Source organism: Anopheles cruzii, chromosome 3, assembly GCF_943734635.1.
Source record: "Anopheles cruzii chromosome 3, idAnoCruzAS_RS32_06, whole genome shotgun sequence".
In the NCBI taxonomy this organism is placed as follows: Eukaryota; Metazoa; Arthropoda; class Insecta; order Diptera; family Culicidae; genus Anopheles; species Anopheles cruzii.
The window spans coordinates 49334983-49354070 of NC_069145.1; the positions used below are offsets into that span (position 1 = coordinate 49334983).

Consider the following 19088-nt stretch of genomic DNA (forward strand, 5'->3'; position numbering starts at 1 on the left):
ACCCAAAGTACGAACGCACGAACGAACGAACGAGTTCACATTCCCAGGTTCGGTCAGCTGTGGACACTGGACCAGATAGCCTTCTCCCCGAGCGCCATTCTCAGCGTTCTACGTCCGCAGCGCGATAATAGTGCTCTCCTCCGCGAAGGCTTAAAAACGAGCACTCGAAATTTGCACCGGTACAACATTCTGGAGCCATAGAACCAGGACGACGGCTCGATGCGGCATTGTTATCTTTTTTCTCTTTGCACTCGAGGCTTTGGTGCGTCGACCTTGCTGCCGGGAGCGAACTTCGGCGCGAACCATGAGCGAACCAGCGACGATGCTACAACTGGTTCGGTTGCCGTTCGGAAGCTCCCCGCGTAACCGCAGCGCCGATAGAAGGATCATTTAAAAATCAGAACCAGGCCACGCCACACGTGCTTCGAGCAACTGGCCTAGGAAAGACTCGCCACCAGGTGATAATGCTCTGGCGAATATGTAGAAAAATACAGATGGGAAGTTGAAAAGATGATGAAGAAGTCCTTTCGAGGCTTGAGGAATATTCGGACGCTCACAGTGGAACCGGCCATTCGGACTAAAATGTCATCCGTCAATGGAATTTAGCCTTTTCATAGTTACAACATGAAAATCAATTTTTTCAATCATAGAAAATCATTCACATTATTGCACTACCAGCCGTATAAACGGCTATATGTTTTTCTGTTCAATTTAATATATTGTTTATGTGTTTAGTTATCGTTCGTTCATGTCTTTCCTTCCTTTCCTTTCCGTACACAATCAATATCTTCATTTGACTTTAGCCTTTGTGATTTATTTTTGTATTTCACTGTCTTTTTTTGATTTTCCTTGAACATTCTCTACGGTGTTGTTATCAATCACTTCCTCTGCGGTGTCAGATCATTTGATTGAAATCCGCGCTTTAGCACAAGCACTGGCAAGTCAAAAAAACGTTACGATCTTGCATAATTCAATGTAGAATCAAGGCTACACAAAACAATTCGTCATGACAGTATAAATAGTGTGTCGTACCAGCACGAACCAGGTGACATGAGTTGTGAAGCCTTTTTTTTGGAGTTAAAACAACATTAGCAGAAACGACCAGAAAATATAATTAAAAATCATATGGAAAATGGTGCAACGGAAAACTTTCTTGTCATTGACGCAAATTCATTTCAAACATTCTACTAAAACATATAAAGTAGCACATAAACGCTTTGAATAATATGTAGAAAACACTTGAAAACAACATATTAGAATCGCTTGTAATTGGTCATAGTTCATCATAGGTTATGTCACGTTAGTTTAAATCTCTTCAGACTAACGGTCTTCGTGCCGTGTGTTTAGGTTAATGTTCGTTTTAAGTTCTCAACAGCACACCTTCACAAAACCGTCGATTGCACAGGCCTTTTGGCTCCAAAACCCGAGCAAATGGGCCCTATACCATCCCTTACATCCGTCGATAAGCATCTGTTGTGGCTTGCGATTGGCTCGTTAGCCTGATATGTGCCAATTATCGAACGATTTGTCCTGTTCTCAGTGAATTTCAATCGCAAAGGAGTTTTACTGACCTCATAGCCATGCCGATTTGGCACGATACTAGCTTAATTTTTCGGTTTAACGCGAATTAGGGTAAATGATAAAAAGAGTGCAATATTCGGCATAAATTTAGACAGATTTTCCGGTAAATTGGTGTACTGCTTGCTGTATAATGTGTGATGTAACTGCCTTAGCAATGCAATGCTATGCTAAGGTATGCAATGCTCTTCGATTTAGAAAGAGTTACTTATTATACTGTATTTAAACGCATCTATAGCCAATATCAAGTCTAATTTTTTATTGAATTATAGTCTGTCTGTTGCACATCTTAATCAATCCAGTCATATTCTAGCTAATGCCGGCGATCGCGTTTAAAAAATGGCCCAGCAAAATGAAATGTTGAAGCATTCAGTGCTTTTCAGCTCGTAAATATTATCTTCATGCCTTATCTTTAACATCATTCCATCTTATGATGGCGTATGATGCCGTCATACGCATAGGAGCCGCAAAAATACACACGCCGCGCACAAATATTCTGCGACAAAAGTTGCAGCAGAGAAAGTACTCTGGTTTTTTGCTACACGGTTTTTCGTCATCGGATTTGTGGATCGAATGAACTAGTTTGTAATCACAAAAATATCGAACCAAATATCTTCTATTGCGTGGTATAGGGTTGGTGAGTATATTGAATATTGATATTATAAATAACATAATGTAATTTATAACGAGTTTATTCAGCGTTAATATTGAGCAATCATCAACCAATTGAAATTTGATTATTCAATTTTAATCAATTAAAGCTCAATCGTAACAACACCACACTTAAAAACTATCTTCGAAATTTACATTTTTCTCATTTTTTTCTTCAATTCTGAGTTTTTTACTCATATTTTTCTGCCCACTACTGATACGAATCACGAACCCAAGCATACGATAATAAACCACTGCATTATTATCGCACATCAAATAAAACACTTTATAGCGTTTACAGCCAGAGCAAGGTTAGTTTAATGCTGTATGAGAAGCGTGCATCAAAATTTCGTTTTACGTTTTTAATGGACACATGTGTTTTATACACACACCAATACACTGTCATATTCATGAATTATTGCTACGATATAGGAAAAAGCAAAATGCAACAACAACAGATTTAACAACAGAAAATTCATCATATTCACTATTAAAGTCATATTAGTGTCAATACTTTCGTCCTTTTAAACAGTTACTCAGTGGCAGGAGAGTAACAGTATAATTCGAAGTTAGCTGTCAACTAATAAATTCTAGGAAGATTTCACCATTTTCACCGATGAGCTACAATGGTGCATCAATGATAATGAGAGAGTAAAAGACGCTGGCTGTCGTGGGAGGAGGTATATACTCAGTTAGGATGTTTCCTCGATGTTTTTCTACCCATTTGATCGAATGTACGCGACAAGGCAAGCTTTAAAATCGGATCGCGAGATCGTTTGCCGTTCCATCTCTCTGGAGGAACACTGACACTCGATTTCCGATGCTTCTCGATGAGTTTCCTTCGCCCGTAGAGAACGAGCTTAGGATGAATGATCTACAATAGACTATTATTTGAGATCTCTATGAGCAGTCCGCCCTTTTTGAAGGCTTATCTTTTTCTGGGATGCGCTCTGGGTGGATCAGTGGATCATGGGTCAGTAAAAGTAGCGCATTTCTCTTGCAACAAACTCATCAAAACTCCCATGCATGCAAGCGCCCCAGTATTTGGGGGCTAATATCCCGAAGTTGTCTATTGCTAGAACATTTATAGTCTGGGCTACGAGTACTGGTCTAGAAGATTGGTTCAGAAAGTAGAGAGGAAAGAGTAATGGTGATCCATCTATGAGATGGGCGGTTCGCGCCATTGTTTTCGCCTTTAATCGAAAAGATCAAGTCAATTTGACCGTTACTTTGTCGCCTAGCATTTTTGTTTGTCCAATTTGGTGCTCGAAATCATAGCCGAGTTTTGCTGCTCGAATTGTGCATGAATTTTCTTGAAACCAAACGGGACACGAAGCTTTTCAATGAGAAAAAGCTTCTGCGCGGTAACGCTTTTGACAGCGCCAGCTTGTTTGCAAGACCGAAAGCTCACTAGGTTCGTTCCGGAAGTTTAAATTTGAAATTTGCAGCGTCACTTCAAACGATTTTTACCCATTTTTTATTAAATTCGTGCGCGGCAACAATTAAACTGAAGTCTTACGTCAAATTGTTTATTAGTCCGCGGACTCGGGACGGGAAGCGGGAAGGAAAGCCGATCGGATACGTCACCGTGAAGTCCTCTGAAACGCCCTTAATCGAGAAATGAGGATGAAACGAGGTGCGGCGACGCCGAGAACAGCTAGTATTGAAATAAATAATAAAGTATGAAGACTTCGTAGACGACGCTGTCTTCGCCAGTCACTAACCGTTTCCGGCAAAAGTGGCTATTCTTCTCCACTGGTTACGACTAAACGCACCGCCTCGGCCGCGGAGAAACGACTCGGAGAAAAAGGATACACTACTGTCAACAGTCACGGTGTGCTGCATGTTAAGCAAGGTGTGCTGCATGGAGTCCTTATTTGTAGGCCGCTGTGCGCATCCTGTACACTGCGTAGGCCCAACTGGTGACTTGGATCGGTATGCACAAAATGTTGAACCGAGAAGGGACGTACTAGTTGGGAATCCATCGAGTTGGAGCCTCGGATTGTATTTGTCGTTGAAAATTCAAAAAAGGGAGAGACAATATCAACCCCAGATTTAAATTGAAGGTTCACCAAGAAGTGCAAAACTATGAACTTCCATCTAAAACAGTTGATGTCAAGGCATCTAAGCACTTCAACCGCTGAAGCATCACAGAGTGTCCGTTACATACGACATGTCCAGCGAACTGGTATGCCGGCAATTTGCTGGTGCTCAAAATGTGTTGAAAACAAATGTTAGCGAGAACCTAACCTGGGCCAATATAGGTAAGCGCATGTGCGAAAACCCACCGGCGTGGGAGGAGGTTTGTGGCTATACGACCCACCTGATGAATGGATTCGTGCTGATTCGTGGATGGCATGGAAGGAGTATCAGCGTGCTTAGCTTAGGACGACAACGCCAGCGACAGTACCTACGGGATGTCTTGGGGGCGATCTTGCACTCCGACAAACCGGTAAGGTAAGCCGCCAAAGTTCCCAGGTACTTTTCAGTGCGTCTTGGCATAAAATAAAGAGCAAGCAATTTGATTCTGATAGCGTGGTGTACCTCGAAATGAACAACCAAGTAGAGGTGTTTGGTGGATAGGAGATTTTCTATGAACAATCCCACGTCATCTCGTTCCATGTTACAGTCAATATATTCGGCTGTCTGGAACCATTTTAGTACCGACATTTAAAAATGTAAAATTTACCATTTCCATTTTTAACTCATACAGCACCATATTGATATGTAACGAAATATTTATAAATCCAAACCTTCCGTAAAACTTTTGGAATAACACTAGGACACTGAAAGTTCACTTATAGTGCATCACTAATTTTTGACTATCAACTATTACGATAAGTCAACATCAGTTGCAAATGTTTTGTCTGCACTGTCTGCATGTTTGCATTACATTATTGTTGGTGAAAGCAAAAACCATCAATTATTCAGTACTAGTATAGACATTTAAAAATTTCAAAGGATTCAAGCAATTAAGATTTATTGTTACATTATAAACAGACAATATATTTAAAATATATTTTCATGTAATAATGCGTAGCCTACAACTGAAACTCGTAAACTATACTTGAACCTCAAAACTGTCGTCATCAACATTTAGTACACCTGCCTGCATAGCTTTCAGGAACATGAAACTTGACCTCTTGCATTCCTAACAGCTAAGTAAACAGAATGGTTTCATACGTTTTCCGTTAATAGGCTCATTGGCTCAAAATGGCCATAAAATCCGGTGATGATAGAGAGAGAGAGAGTACCTAGTACTGAACACTGCTTCTCTTCCTAGTAAAATAGAACTACAACAGGTCGATGTACCGTTTTGCTCTCCCGAGATAGCCAAATATTTACGCGCAATAAACGCAAAATGAATTTAATCGACTCTCACCCACCATAATCATTTGCCGATAAAATTACCCCTACGCACTTCGCCCAGTTCCTTTCTACTACCGATAGCAATACGATGATTGACAAAGGATGGACTGTGCAAAACAGCCGGCTTTGCGAAGGTGGTTGTAAAGATTTCTTTTTACAACCGGCACTTAATCTCAACTAGATGACTAAATTGTTGCTGCTTGCCATTTCTCTCCCGATTCTTTGGTTTCCGACGACGACTTAAACCGACAACACCAAGCCTAAATACAATGTGTATCGATCATGCTACCCGCTGCCCTTTACTTGCCACACGTCGATGGTTGAAACATAGTAAAAATTATCGTAAATAATGATTTGAATCAATTCACTAGTATTAGGGTAAATGTTTCTGCTTGTTTACTGCCATCAGCCACTAGCTCTTGGATGAATAGTTTCAGTTAATTACCAATTATTTTTGCATTTAACAGCTATCTCCTCGAAGATGCTCTACCTTTCCTCTCCTGTCTGTGTTCTAACCTAAAAAGGTCCCATCAGATTCATGCGGAGGATTAACTAGCTGAAAACTAGGCTCAATTCATTCACACGAAAGTATGGGTGGTGTTTGCTGGGGTGATGGGGTTCACAGCACAAAAACGGAATGGTTTTGTTGCAAACCAAATGAATGGGATAATAGACTACGGTATTTCTAGATCTATTCTAAAGGTGGGACGACTCAGGTGTTTTCAGTATGCTTTATAGAAACATGAAAGATTCGTCCCTTTTAGACGAATTGTGTGGCATCAATGAATACGATAGATTCAATTGTGAATATGAGCTAACCACGCTCTCATGGCAAACCTTAGGACATGTTGAACTTTAGTAGCTAAGTGACATGATGTATCGATTTTATGTCGATATGAATTTGAATACTGAGATAGAAAACCTTGGGGTATTCGGCTCAATAGTCTAAGGACACCTCGGAAAGTTTGTCATAATCATAATTCTGTCTATGAAAAGTCAAGATTCATAACTAACTTCAAGATGGTGTACGGTACGTATCTATTATTTCATATCGCTTGTTAGATCAACAACAAATGCACTATTTGTTCCTTAGTATCTTGCCTCTTAACGTTCACGGTATCGTACTACTGATACAATTTCCCTTCTCTATCCATGCTCTATATTACGGAGAATCAAAATTTATGGGCGCCAGTGATCATGCAATAATTTATTCACATCTTCAAAGCAGGAGAGAAAAAGGGTACCCTTAGGTGAATAAAGCTAAACTGTGTTCGAGAATACATTTGTGAAACGACAAGAGGTTATAATGTTATAATGTATGTTTAGTTTTTTAACATTACTTAAAAGTTTATTTTATTACTATTTTTAGTTCAAATCATTATTTAATGGTTTCCGAAATGGTCGAACAAGTGTCCTTTGTACGAATCGCGTTATTTCCATTCAATCAAGCGAATTTTTACTATAAACAACACAGGAAAAAAAAACTTTAAAAAAGGAATAAAACCCCTTTTTACGATTCGTCCTTAAACAAATTGCAAAAGCAAAGATGAGAAGTGTTTCCGATATATTTTACAATAGATTAACATGATATCACTATAATAAATGGTTTCATCAATTCTCTGTGTTAACTATTCAAATCTGTTCAATAGATAGCATGTTTTAATTGTTAAAGGCACATAGTGGAAAAAACGTTGGCCTTAACGTTGATGCTTGTTGCCCAATGTATTTCAAGATCCTCAGTGACATCACATATTGCTATGTGGCAGAATTTCAAGTCGCACATTGCTTGTTATCAATGAGCATCATAGTGAGGACGAAGTGGATCATACAGCGCATCAACAGGAGTTATAAATTTTCGGTTGCTAGTATATAAAACCAGCCAGCGCTAACTGGGAACCGCGCAGTAGCTCTTGGTCCTTTACAGCTGCTAACACGCTCGCAGTCGCTTGATACTACTTGTTGTTCCGCGCATTTCCAGAGCAATTCTTTGGCTATGTGTACATCTACGTTTAGTTTGTACTACGAAGGTTTTTTTATAAAGTGAGTTAGTTATACGCTACGTTTCCAGTATACGAAACGATAACAAAAAGTGAATATTTTGTGTTTGAGGTCGAAGCAACTTCAATGAAAATATTGTTATTAATTTTATTAGTGCGCGCCGCTCATCAAAGCAGTGATTGTGAATTTTTCGGTTAACTGAGTTTCTGGATTCTATCAACAAGAAACATCAGAACGCTTATTCTATTTTCAATATACATTGAAATCTAACTAGAGTCAGCTTCTCTTGACTACTACAACAGTAGCAATGCTGAATCAGTACCACTTCGGGACTAAAATCCAACCGTCCATGGCACTCATCGTGATAATGTGTTTATGTTTGGAACATGTAAGAGGTATGGTAGTCGCTATTTTTAATCTTTTAAAAAAGAACTCACCTGCGCCGATAAGTGTGAATATAGTGAATGTTGGTTTTTAAATCAAAACCGGTTATAATATCAAAAAAAAATTTCAGTAAAAATTGCCAATCATCAGCTTTCACAGAATTCTTATTGCTATGATTGTGTTGATCTTTCGAAAAGTTGTTTTCTAAATTTAAGATTAACGTTTTATCAAGTGCAAACTTTGAACTACCATGTTGTTAATCTCAACATACAACTATACAATTTTAGTTCTTGCTTGTTCTATGTTTATTGAACTAAGTAACGTCCAATAATTCATTTGGCACAATCGCACTCACCTATTAGTTATGTAAATTACGACTAGAGTGTAAAAGTCTGATTATTACATTGCTTTCCTGCCTATCGACATATTCTCATCTAGTTTCATAAACATATGTTAACCCTCCATGTGTGATTTGTGATTGTCTCCGTGGTTTAGTGGTACGATTTTATATTCTGAAATTAACTTTTAAGTGTAAATGTACGTTTGACCAATGTCTTATTTTCTTTAGTTATTGTAATGTGTTATCGAGTGGTGTTGAATTTGATTCTAAATTACGAACTTAACCATTAACATTCCATTATAATTCTAATAAGTGTATTTTGCAAAGTTTAAAATACCTTTATCAATGGAAACAAATTCCGTGACATTCATGAGCAAAATGTCTTCCTAATTTTTACACATTCATGCTCACTTCGAAGTTCTCTCTTGTTAACAGTTTCAAAGAAAAGCGAACCCTTTGATTAACCAACCAATGTTAGAACCTGAGTATTACATTCCTATTTAGTCACACCATTGTTTGAAACTGAGCTGTAGAACTATGCTGCAGGTCTTCCACAATAAAACGCGAGCAGCCGACATCGCTTGCCGCACGTAGTGGCAAAGCCTATACAATCACAAAAAGACACATTCTTTCATTCCTTATGCATCGTAAAACCATATGAACGAGCAAAGGTTGCGTCATTTGGGTTGCGTTTTTTGTTGTGATTATATTCTATGTTACTTGGTACTTTTGTTGTTTTACTAGCTTTTTTCTTGTCTCAACCCGATGACGCCATTAAACTGCTCGCTCCACTGGAAAGTGTGTTTGATTTTCATTTCTACCGAAACCACCTCTACCCAGCGCAACCTTTTGGCCCCATAAAGAGCTTAAAGGATACGATAAGGAAGGACGCAATCATCCCTTCGGGGAGCATTCTTGCAAATGGTGTGACAAACATGGCAAGGATACTATCGGGCCCCACATACAGAATACCACATCATTCCTATGCGTCACTGATGCAGAGTTTGAAACAACAAAACATGGAGCCAAACGCAACCAAAATATTTGATTTTTCAATTCCTGTTTCCATCTGCCCTCCGGAGCGTAATCTTTCCTTCAAGCTACCTTAGTACTTACTGCGTTTCTGCATAGCAAACCTCGCGATACATTCTTTCTCCATTAGTCCGTCAGGGTAGACAACGGCTACAGTAGATCCATCAAACAATTGAACATTTTGTTAACTTTTCGTCTTTCGAATTTATCAAACTCATCGCATGGTGTCTACCGATGCACTTTCGAGTGGCGCGTATAATGCACCTAGAGTGCATCGTTAAAATATGGAATATTACAATATTACATCAATTTTTTCCAAATTTTGTTCCTTGTGTATTGTTGAATTTTTCTATTGTTTTAATGGTTGCTATGTTTTGTTTTTGGGTTTGAATTTTCCTTGAGTGACATTGCCTATGGGTCGATACGGTCTAAATCAAGATTTTACGGTAACTAAATTAAACCAAGTGAAGGACTGCGTTTAATCAAACAAGAAAAAAACTAATGGGATTGCTACTAAAACCGACAGTCAATATGCCGCTGCTCGGGGCATCATATATTATAATCATCGATTTTATAAATTAATGAAGTATTGCCGTTTATTGCGAACGTTCAAATATACCGCACAGCTTAGCTTATCATGACAAGGCAGAGAATCGAAACCTTCTGAACCCCTATGGATAACCGATATTAGACTGTTATCTTTGACCAGTTCAAACCGTAACTATTACATGTGAACGGCGTTCGAGCAACAGGAAGCTAGGAAAATTATCACCTGTACCTGCAGCAAAGGAATTTGTGACAACGCCATAAACTGATCCGTTTGTTACATACTAACGAAAATGGATTTATAACGAAGATTTGTTTAGAAAAATCCTAAAAAATAATGAACATTGGAACTTAAGAATATTATATGTGCTCAACGAACTCTATCCATGTACATTAAACGATGGGATAAAAAAAATATATATATAACATGCTATGCCCCTTTGATAGAGCAGTCGGTAACGCAGTTGGCCATGGGTTCGATTCCCGATACCGACGTGACAGAGTTTTGGCGCGGAACCAACAACCCCGTCCGTAAAAACGAACCGCTGCAAAGAGCAACAGAGATTAACATTGTCTCTGGTGCAGGATAAGACGGCTCAACGGTAGTTGCCGAATAAGCACATGTGGATAGGATCGGTAACTAACTATATTAAATCGCTATAGTTAAAACATAGTAATGAAGCAGATCTCCAAAGAAATCAATGATTCGATGCTTCAAGAAAATCACAGGTCAGTTGTTGTGTTGCAAGAAAATCACAAGTGATTGGTTAGCAGAACAACGTGTGCTTTACAAACAAACAATGGTTATTACTTCCAATGTCGAAGTAATCGATACGTTTTCAAGGGAACGACTGTGGATCAGCTGGACCTTAGTGGATTCGGAAAGCATACAGTTTGATTAAAGAATTCCCGCCGGTAGTAGTTCGTTGAAGCAACTCACTTGTGTTCCTTTGAAATTTGAAAAAAAAAGTTGTGGGTGCCACGAATGTGGTAACAAACGAAATGTACTTACCAATGGGATTTCTCGTGTTTGCCTCTGCGGCATCTCTTTACAGGATCCTGTCTCAGTTACGGACATTCATGCTGGGGAGGTAAGAGAAGCTACCCCACGACCTGTGGAAGTTGTCGTCGTTAATGTTCAATTATGTTGACTTGCTTTACAATATTTCTGTGCCGGTCACCCAGCGCACGGTAAACGGGCCAGTCCTGCAGAACGTAATGGTGAGCCGTTCGCTGGGGAAGGCCTACCGTTTCGTCAGCAGCAACCACCAGATCAGACGAAACCCATGCCAGTCGCAATGTCTGCCGCAGAACGGTGGGCGTTGGTCAGAGTGCTTCCGGATAAAGTACGTTAGCGTTGGAAAGTGTCCACGAGTGTAACCACAGGCATCCGTGGTTCCGCGGCATCCTTTTTCGTTTCTATAGTGAATTTACATTTTCAGAACGCATACAAGCTTCTGCAGACTACGCCACCTTTGGCAGCTCAGTTTTTCTTCGACCATGCCACGACGGGTCCAGATGCGTCCGCGGTTGCTGTGGAACAATCCAGCGACGACACAGCGCAGCGGTTGGCCGAAACAAGCAATGAGTACGAGTAGCGGTAGTCACATTTTGGTGGTTGCATTTGAACCCGATTTTTTCGTACATTTATCAGCTCAAGTCATCAGCCCAACCAGGTTACATCAGACGAAATGGATATCTTGCCTGGCGATACAATCAGTGTTTCTTCAAGACCACTAGCATCGATCGGCCATAAACGGGTTCATCGCCGCAAGAAAATGCCACTGTCCGTCGCAGATAACCTCAGTCGCTATGCTTTCGATGACAAGATCGAGGAGGATATCAGCAACATCGACCGAATGTTGGCGCCTACCGATGAGGACATTAGACAAATGTTACTTTTCGATGCTGCGGTGGCTGCTGCTGATCCTTCAAATAGAGCAGGGCCATTCATCAGCAAGCGCTTCAGTGCCAGTGCTCGAGCTCCCACGAGTGCTTAAGCATCCAAGAAAAAGTTTCTGTTCGAATCGCCGTTGTCTGGGTTAGGAAGCGATATCATGCTTACAAATTTTACTCATCCCTATCATTTCTTGCCAGATACCATAAAAGACCAGTATTCAGTGACTAACTATGACAAGGAATATTCCGCACTACGACTAAATCGCCCAGGTTTATGAGCTGGGATTACGCATAAGCCGTTAATCTAGTACAGCCATTTTATCGTCGTTTCTCCACTATCTTTAACTATTGGGTTTTTGCCAACTTAAACAATGCTGACACAGCTGTTTGGTAATAAGAAATGAGGATCTATCACCAAGACAATGAATATTGCTAAACGGTTTTTGGTAGCATTCATTATAGGCTGGATTGGTGATGGATAACCATTTCGATAACGGATCAGATGTGTAGAAGCAATCTACCATTCGACTGGATAAAATGTTCGACTTGTGCGCTGTTTCATCTGCTGTTTATGTGGACTATGTGAACTTGTGGGCAAACATAAAAAAATGTTTACTAAACAGCAAAAGAAAACAATAAAGTATAACGGATTCTATGGCACATTATCGCATTTACGAAAGCACATTTAGTTTGTATATACACTCTTGCTCGTAAGAACGAAATAACAAGCAAATACATTAATGTAAAAATACCGTCAAGTTAAACCAACCAAATACTGCTGTCTACATTTTTGTTGAAAGAAACGAACTATAATTCTATTTTTATTATTTTGAACGAATTCACAACTGAAAAACCTCTAATACCACTCAAACGGACAAATACATAAATTTTACTGCTATGTGATGTGTTTGCACATGCTTTTTTTAGAAGTTTGGTTTAACAATACATTTGATTCGATACATTGTTGATGAGGGATGTTGATTCCCTTCCCGCAATTACAAGCGATTTATTTACTTATAGAGACTGACCATAATTTATTTTATTTATTTATTGTATGTCAGGGTTCTTTTTAACTAATTTACGGATTTTACCATGCCACAAACTAATACTTGTAAATGAACTGCACGGCTTTTTCTCAAGGGTTACAATGTGCAAAATTATTTATTTCCATGATGTTTTGCAATTGTTCTTGTCCCGTTTCTATCTTGCTTTCATTTTTTTTAATTGAACATTCTTTTAAATATATGGCAGTCTAAAAAGTCATCCATTATTTTTGCGTGTACTTCAAAACTTTATTTAAGATACTTTCAATTGTCCGATTTACGTTAAATATGCACCGTTTTGTTGGAAATTATGTAGGCTTTTTAAAAATAGCTTTAGAACGCCTATTTCATGAAAGTCTTGGTCATTATTGGCGAAAAACTCGAGCAATCTTTTTTCACAATCCTTTCTTGATCTCAATTTTTCATCACTCAGGAAAATTTGTAATGCACGAAAAAGGTATCAATCGCTTGATGCAAGGTCAAGACTATACGATGGATGCATTAAAACCTCGTGGACTTTCTAGCGAGCCGCTAAAGACGTGTGTGACATTTCGTTGTCCTGATGGAACACAACATCTCTTCTGTTGGCCGATTCTGGCCGTTTCTGGTCAATTGTTAGCTTCAAACCGTGCAGTTGTTGGTAGTAGAGATCTGAATTTATTGTTTAGCTACACGGAAACGACTCATAATAAACGATTCCTTTCCAGTTCCATCATATACCCAGTAGAACCTTCCTGGCCGTGAGTCCTGGTTTGGCCACCGGTTAAGCTGCTTCAACACGCTTAGACCACGACCGATTTCACACAATATTGTCGTAAGTTACCCATTTCTCATCCCCAGTACCCATTCGTTTAGGAAATGGGTCGATTTCATTCCGTTTGGACAAAATTGCGAAGATGGAAATTCGAGCCATCATGTTTTTTTTATGTAAATAGGTTGGCGCCAAAACATTGAGCTTCTTTGTGAACCCAGCTTTGCGCAAATGGCTTAAAACTGTTTGATAGTTAATCTTTAGCTCCTGGCCGATGCTCCGATTACTAAACTGCTGATGAACTTTGGTTATTTCTGTGATTTTATCGACATTTTCGATGACGTGTCTGCCTACACTTTAACATAAAAAATAACTGAAAAGGGTCGACGAAACCAAAATTACATGTAACTAGATGTTAGAGTATCGACGACCACAAACACCATGCACAATTTCAGCGGCCTAGCTTAAATTTTCGCCTTTTTCGAACAAAAACTGTAGAAAGTACCGAATTTTCTCTTCGTTCACCTCCATTGTTAACACCCTGTAACTCAGAAACGAATGGAACAAACAAAAAAACAATGAAAGCATTTTTTTAAGTGTAAAGTATCATCATTGGATGTTATATGGCAAATTGGTTTTTTACAGAAAACATTAACTGGCACTTCAGTAGATACAATTAACGGAGTTTTGATCATCATCAGCAGAATGCTGTGTTAGTTATCAGCAAAAATGTTGGCTTTGCCTGGTTTGTAATGAAGTTTGTGTGTTGTCGTGTTCTTCCAAGAAAGCTTTCCGTCTGTTTAGTTTGGCATCATTATGTTTTGAAGATAAAGTAATTGTTGATAGGAGGCTCTTTTTATATTTGGCTTATTCTTGAAACAATCCAGAATGGAGAATTGTATGGAAATGTTGAAGGTCTAGTTGACTTCATCTTTTAATGCTTGAGGATAGGGAAAAAGTTTTGTTATAAACCAATAAATAAACCAGCCAATATCAAGTTTTGTTTTAAATTCGGTAAAACGTTTACCGAAACGTTTAAATTGATGCAACAAGTTTATGGTGATGATTGTCTATCCCGTGGCAGAGTTCATGAGTGGTATACGCGTTTCCAAAACGGTCGTGAAGACATCAACGATGTCGGCCAAGCCAAGTTCGTGATTACGCGCCAGGGAACATCGAAAAAGGGCGTGATTTTCTCAAAATTGAGCCGAAATCGTCGTTGCGTTTTATAGAAATGGGCCAAACGGTTACTGCCGTATATTATCTTGGTGTTTTGAGGCGTTAAATGCATCGTAGTAGTCGCATTCGGTCAGCATATCGTGAAGAAAGGAATTGGCGCTTGTTGCACGATAATGCGTCGTCTCATCGATCGACGCTCATCACTGATTTTTTGAACAAAAATCGCATTTTATCGATAAATCACTCCCCGTATTCACTTGATCTGGCACCCTGTGACTTTTATCTATTCGTAAAACTACATTTGCAAAAGGTAAACGTTATGCTTTGGCCATTCAGCAAGCTTGTACCGACAACACAAACATACTGTTACTTTAGGCACAATAACTTTTCTTCCAGTAGAGCAAACCACCAATAGTTTCATGAAAATTTTGACTGAAAGTCTGGAAAGGATGTACCTTTCAAACACATATACCCACATCAAGGTGACGTCGCCAGAAATGTCGGTTGATATCGTCATAGTACGTCTCTAGTGTGCGTCCTTTTTTTCTCACATTCATGAGTTGGAAATCCATGACGTAGTGAGGTTTTATATAGTTTTACTAGATTGTCAACATCATTGATCCAGCTGTTTAGCTTACTGGGGTCTCTAGAAAAAATGAACAGACCCGCACCTGACCCACTGGAGTGCCAGGAGACCCTTCATCCGATAGGTCGAGCTCCATTACCGCAATGTCCGCGCCATCGTTGAATCGCCGGAGCACGTTCTGTTCGCGTGTCCCAGGTCCGAGGATACCCGAAACCACATCCGATCGGGAGATCGAGCCTGTGTGGACAACATCATTCAACGCATGTGCGGACAGAGGGACACGACAGACGACAGACACAACGAGGGACAGACAGAATTCCAGCGGCAGCAAATCACGCAGGCTTCCTCCTGGGGGTGTAGAGAACTGCCGACAATGTTGGTCACTGTACCTCTGTACCTAGGGCAGTTGACTAGAAGCGATCACGGGATCATGAATCTGGCGGGGTAAGCCACATGCTTAAGCCAACATAAAAAAACAATGCTACCATGAATCTGTGTTCGGAAACGGAGACCAATTGAGTAGTATACAACATTGAGGATTCGCATTTACCGCATTGTCTCATTTAGTATTTCAATTGTTTCCATTATTCTCACCAAAACTCTCTTTTGTAACTTACGTTCGTTAAATAAATTGCCACAGTTTGTGCTATTTTGGTGAGAAGGTTTGGGAATGTTCTGCTTGCGTAAGTGAATCTATGAAGGATCTACTCAACGGAAACGAAAACCACACGGCCGCTCGAGCTTGATGCTTAATGTTCAATAAATTAAATGGTGATTATAGTTGTTTGATTGGTTGGCTGATGTTGGTTATCTTATATATTTCGTCGCGCGTATGACAAAGTAGATATGCATGGACATATAGAACTTCATCATTGTTATCCGTTCAAAGTAAGTAAAATTAAGTCAACAAGTTTTTTACGCAATCTATTAACACGGCTCATATTATTCATGTCGAATATTAAAAGTATTTCTCTATAACCATAGTTCTTGAATCGAATTTTATTGAAAATATTCACGTATCAGTAACAAAACTAGCAGTTTTATTTATTGGTCATTTCATTGAGGATTGCTCTTTTGCATGAATTATATAAAAGGAATTCAATCGACAAAAATTTGCAATAAAAATAAATCATGCTTTTAGGTCTCTTACATTCAACAATATGATTATTGCTCTTCTTTCACACACCAAACAGGCAACATTCGCACATTCTTATGTACATCTCTGGAAGGAAAAAATAGTCAATGTAGCTAACAGTATAATCACGATCGCAGCATTAAAATTGACTATAACATTTTTCTTTAGAGATATAGTGAGCTTTATACTACAATCATACCTACATTCATCAGTTTAAATTAATCATATAATGTACACATCCTTAATCTTTACGCGACTCTCTTGTTATTCGCTTACTTCATATCAACCGTTCGGAATATGTTACACTATTCCACTCAGGAGTTTTTCATTGGTAGTTGCTCTGACTCGGCTGTCCAAACGCAAACGCCGATGGAGCTGAAGACGTCGATTGTTGTTGTCCTGGGTCGCCTAGCGCTGCAGGATCATCTGTCGGTGGCGCAGGGTTGCGAAACTGTTCCGCAGATATGCGCGTAAACATAATACCAACGCCTTCGATCAATGCCAGCAGCACACCACCAATCACAGCACTACCGATCATCGCTGGAACACCGTTGCGTGCCGCGAGAATTCCTCCAGTTGCAGCGCCGCTTATGATCGAATTCCACGGATCTTCCTTCTTGCGAAAGTGCACAAGAGTACAGTCGATAGTGCTGAACATTCCACCCCATACAGCAAAGTTCCCCGCAATGATTGGCGAACGGCTTTTAATTGCTGTTAAGCTGCCCAACTGAAATGATTTAAACAACCTTGTTCAGCTACATACGATCGATCAGTGAGAAAATCTTTTCCCAAAACATTTACATACCAACCGTCGATTCATTCCCGAAGGTGCATTACGAAATCCTTTGATCGCCTGAAACACGCCACCGCCGATGCAACCCATAGCAAACGCACCGCCACAATCGTCTACAATCCGATAAGGGCATGGTTCTCTGGCGTACTCCTCCATCGTTTCCAGGAACTATCCCGAGTCTTCGCAAACATAAAACAAAACAAATCGGAAATCCAACTGATAACATAAATATGGTGAAGGTTTATTTTGCTCAATAGCAACAACGATTAACCAATGTTAAATGGAGGCATCATGCGTAATTTGAGGGTATTTCTCAGTTTTTATACGTATGAGGCGATGTTGTCGGATGTCTAGAATGTTACGCAAATGCCAAACTTCCTCATAGGCCGCATGGCACACATTGAACCGCCGGTAGATACTAATCGTGGTTATTCATAGCCTCTATTCAAAGCACACTACACCATTTTATTAAAACACTTATCAAAACGTACCGTTGAAGCAAGTTTTATCACAATTTCACCTTTATTACATCAACTTCTTTGTAATTCTTTTCTCGTTCGTTTATTCGATCGCTTCCGAGTTCTCACTGTGACAGATTTGCTGTCAGCTGTGCCCAATGCGGCCAATCACTGGTCGTTCCTGCAGTTACTGCAGCATGCTCGTGGTATCGAAATTCGAACAATTTCGAAATACATCATTGTGCTTTTTGATTCTACGGTTACAGCAAAGGAACATAAATAGAAGAGTCTGAAAAATCTTCTATGGGAATGTTTTGAACATATGTTTAACTTATATGTTATAAATACACGGTCCGTTCTTCTAATGTTAAAAAAAGGTAAATCTTGGGAATATCGGACCCGAACTACTACTGTTTAATTCTGATGAGCCGAAGACTAATTGGACGCCACAGCAGAATATCATTATCGAAGTACGATCCGTGTACGAGTGCTATCAGTTTACTCTGTGTGATGATCTGGTGAAAATCGGGAGGTTTTCTAAATTTATTGAACAAATTTTCGTTTCTTATATACTAAAGAAGTAACCATGTGTATTGGCTAATCGTATAATTCGTTACAACGTGCTTTTCAACCCTTCCATACTAAACTACAACAAACTTAAGAATGTCGTATGTCGCTTCAATATCACTTTTGTATAACCATTTATCAATTGCTTCAATATATCAGGTTGGGGAAAAAGTAATCGACGTTTTTCACAACAGCTGCCTTTTGTGATCGATATCTCGTGAAGTACCGATCGTACAGCTTCAAGTTTAGGCTCGTTTTAAAGTTGATACTTTACACTTAAAAATATGCTTTCAATGTTTTTTGTTTGTTCCATTCGTTTGTGAGTTGCAGGGTGTAAACAATGGAGGTCAATTAAGAGAAAATTCGGTACTTTTTACAGTTTTTCTTAGAAAAGGTGTAAATTCAAGCTAGACCGCTGAAATTGTGCACGGTGTTTGTGGTGCCGATACTTTATAAGCTAGCTAGGTCAAATTTTGGTTTCGTTGACCCGTTTCAGCTATTTTTTATGTTTAAGTTGCACCTCGCACAGACAGACCCGCCATCGAAAATGTCGATAAAATCACAGAAATAACCAAAGTTCATCAGCAGTTTAGTAATCGGAGCATCGGCCAGGAGATAAAGATTAACTATCAAACAGTTTTAAGCCATTTGCGCAAAGCTGGGTTCACAAAGAAGCTCAATGTTTTGGCGCCAACCTATTTACATAAAAAAACATGTTGGCTCGAATTTCCATTTTCGCAATTTTGGCCAAACGGAATGAAATCGACCCATTTCCTAAA

At 39.4% G+C, this 19088-nt stretch overlaps 2 protein-coding genes across 2 annotated transcripts; one reads left to right on the forward strand and one right to left on the reverse strand.

Moving 5' to 3' along the window:
• Positions 1 to 7849: 7849 nt before the first annotated feature.
• Positions 7850 to 12303, forward strand: LOC128273983 (uncharacterized). The gene is made up of 5 exons (XM_053012063.1): positions 7850 to 7991; positions 10954 to 10989; positions 11084 to 11244; positions 11341 to 11486; positions 11553 to 12303. Exons 1-5 carry the CDS (start codon positions 7904 to 7906, stop codon positions 11896 to 11898), a joined length of 777 nt encoding a protein of 258 aa, XP_052868023.1. The 5' UTR covers positions 7850 to 7903; the 3' UTR covers positions 11899 to 12303.
• Positions 12304 to 16335: 4032 nt separating this feature from the next.
• LOC128272022 (mitochondrial import inner membrane translocase subunit Tim17-B) lies at positions 16336 to 17885 on the reverse strand. Its single transcript, XM_053009731.1, has 3 exons — positions 17776 to 17885; positions 17297 to 17463; positions 16336 to 17218 (listed from the first exon to the last, which is right to left on the reverse strand). Exons 2-3 carry the CDS (start codon positions 17438 to 17440, stop codon positions 16817 to 16819), a joined length of 546 nt encoding a protein of 181 aa, XP_052865691.1. The 5' UTR covers positions 17441 to 17463; positions 17776 to 17885; the 3' UTR covers positions 16336 to 16816.
• Between the last annotated feature and the right edge of the window lie 1203 nt (positions 17886 to 19088).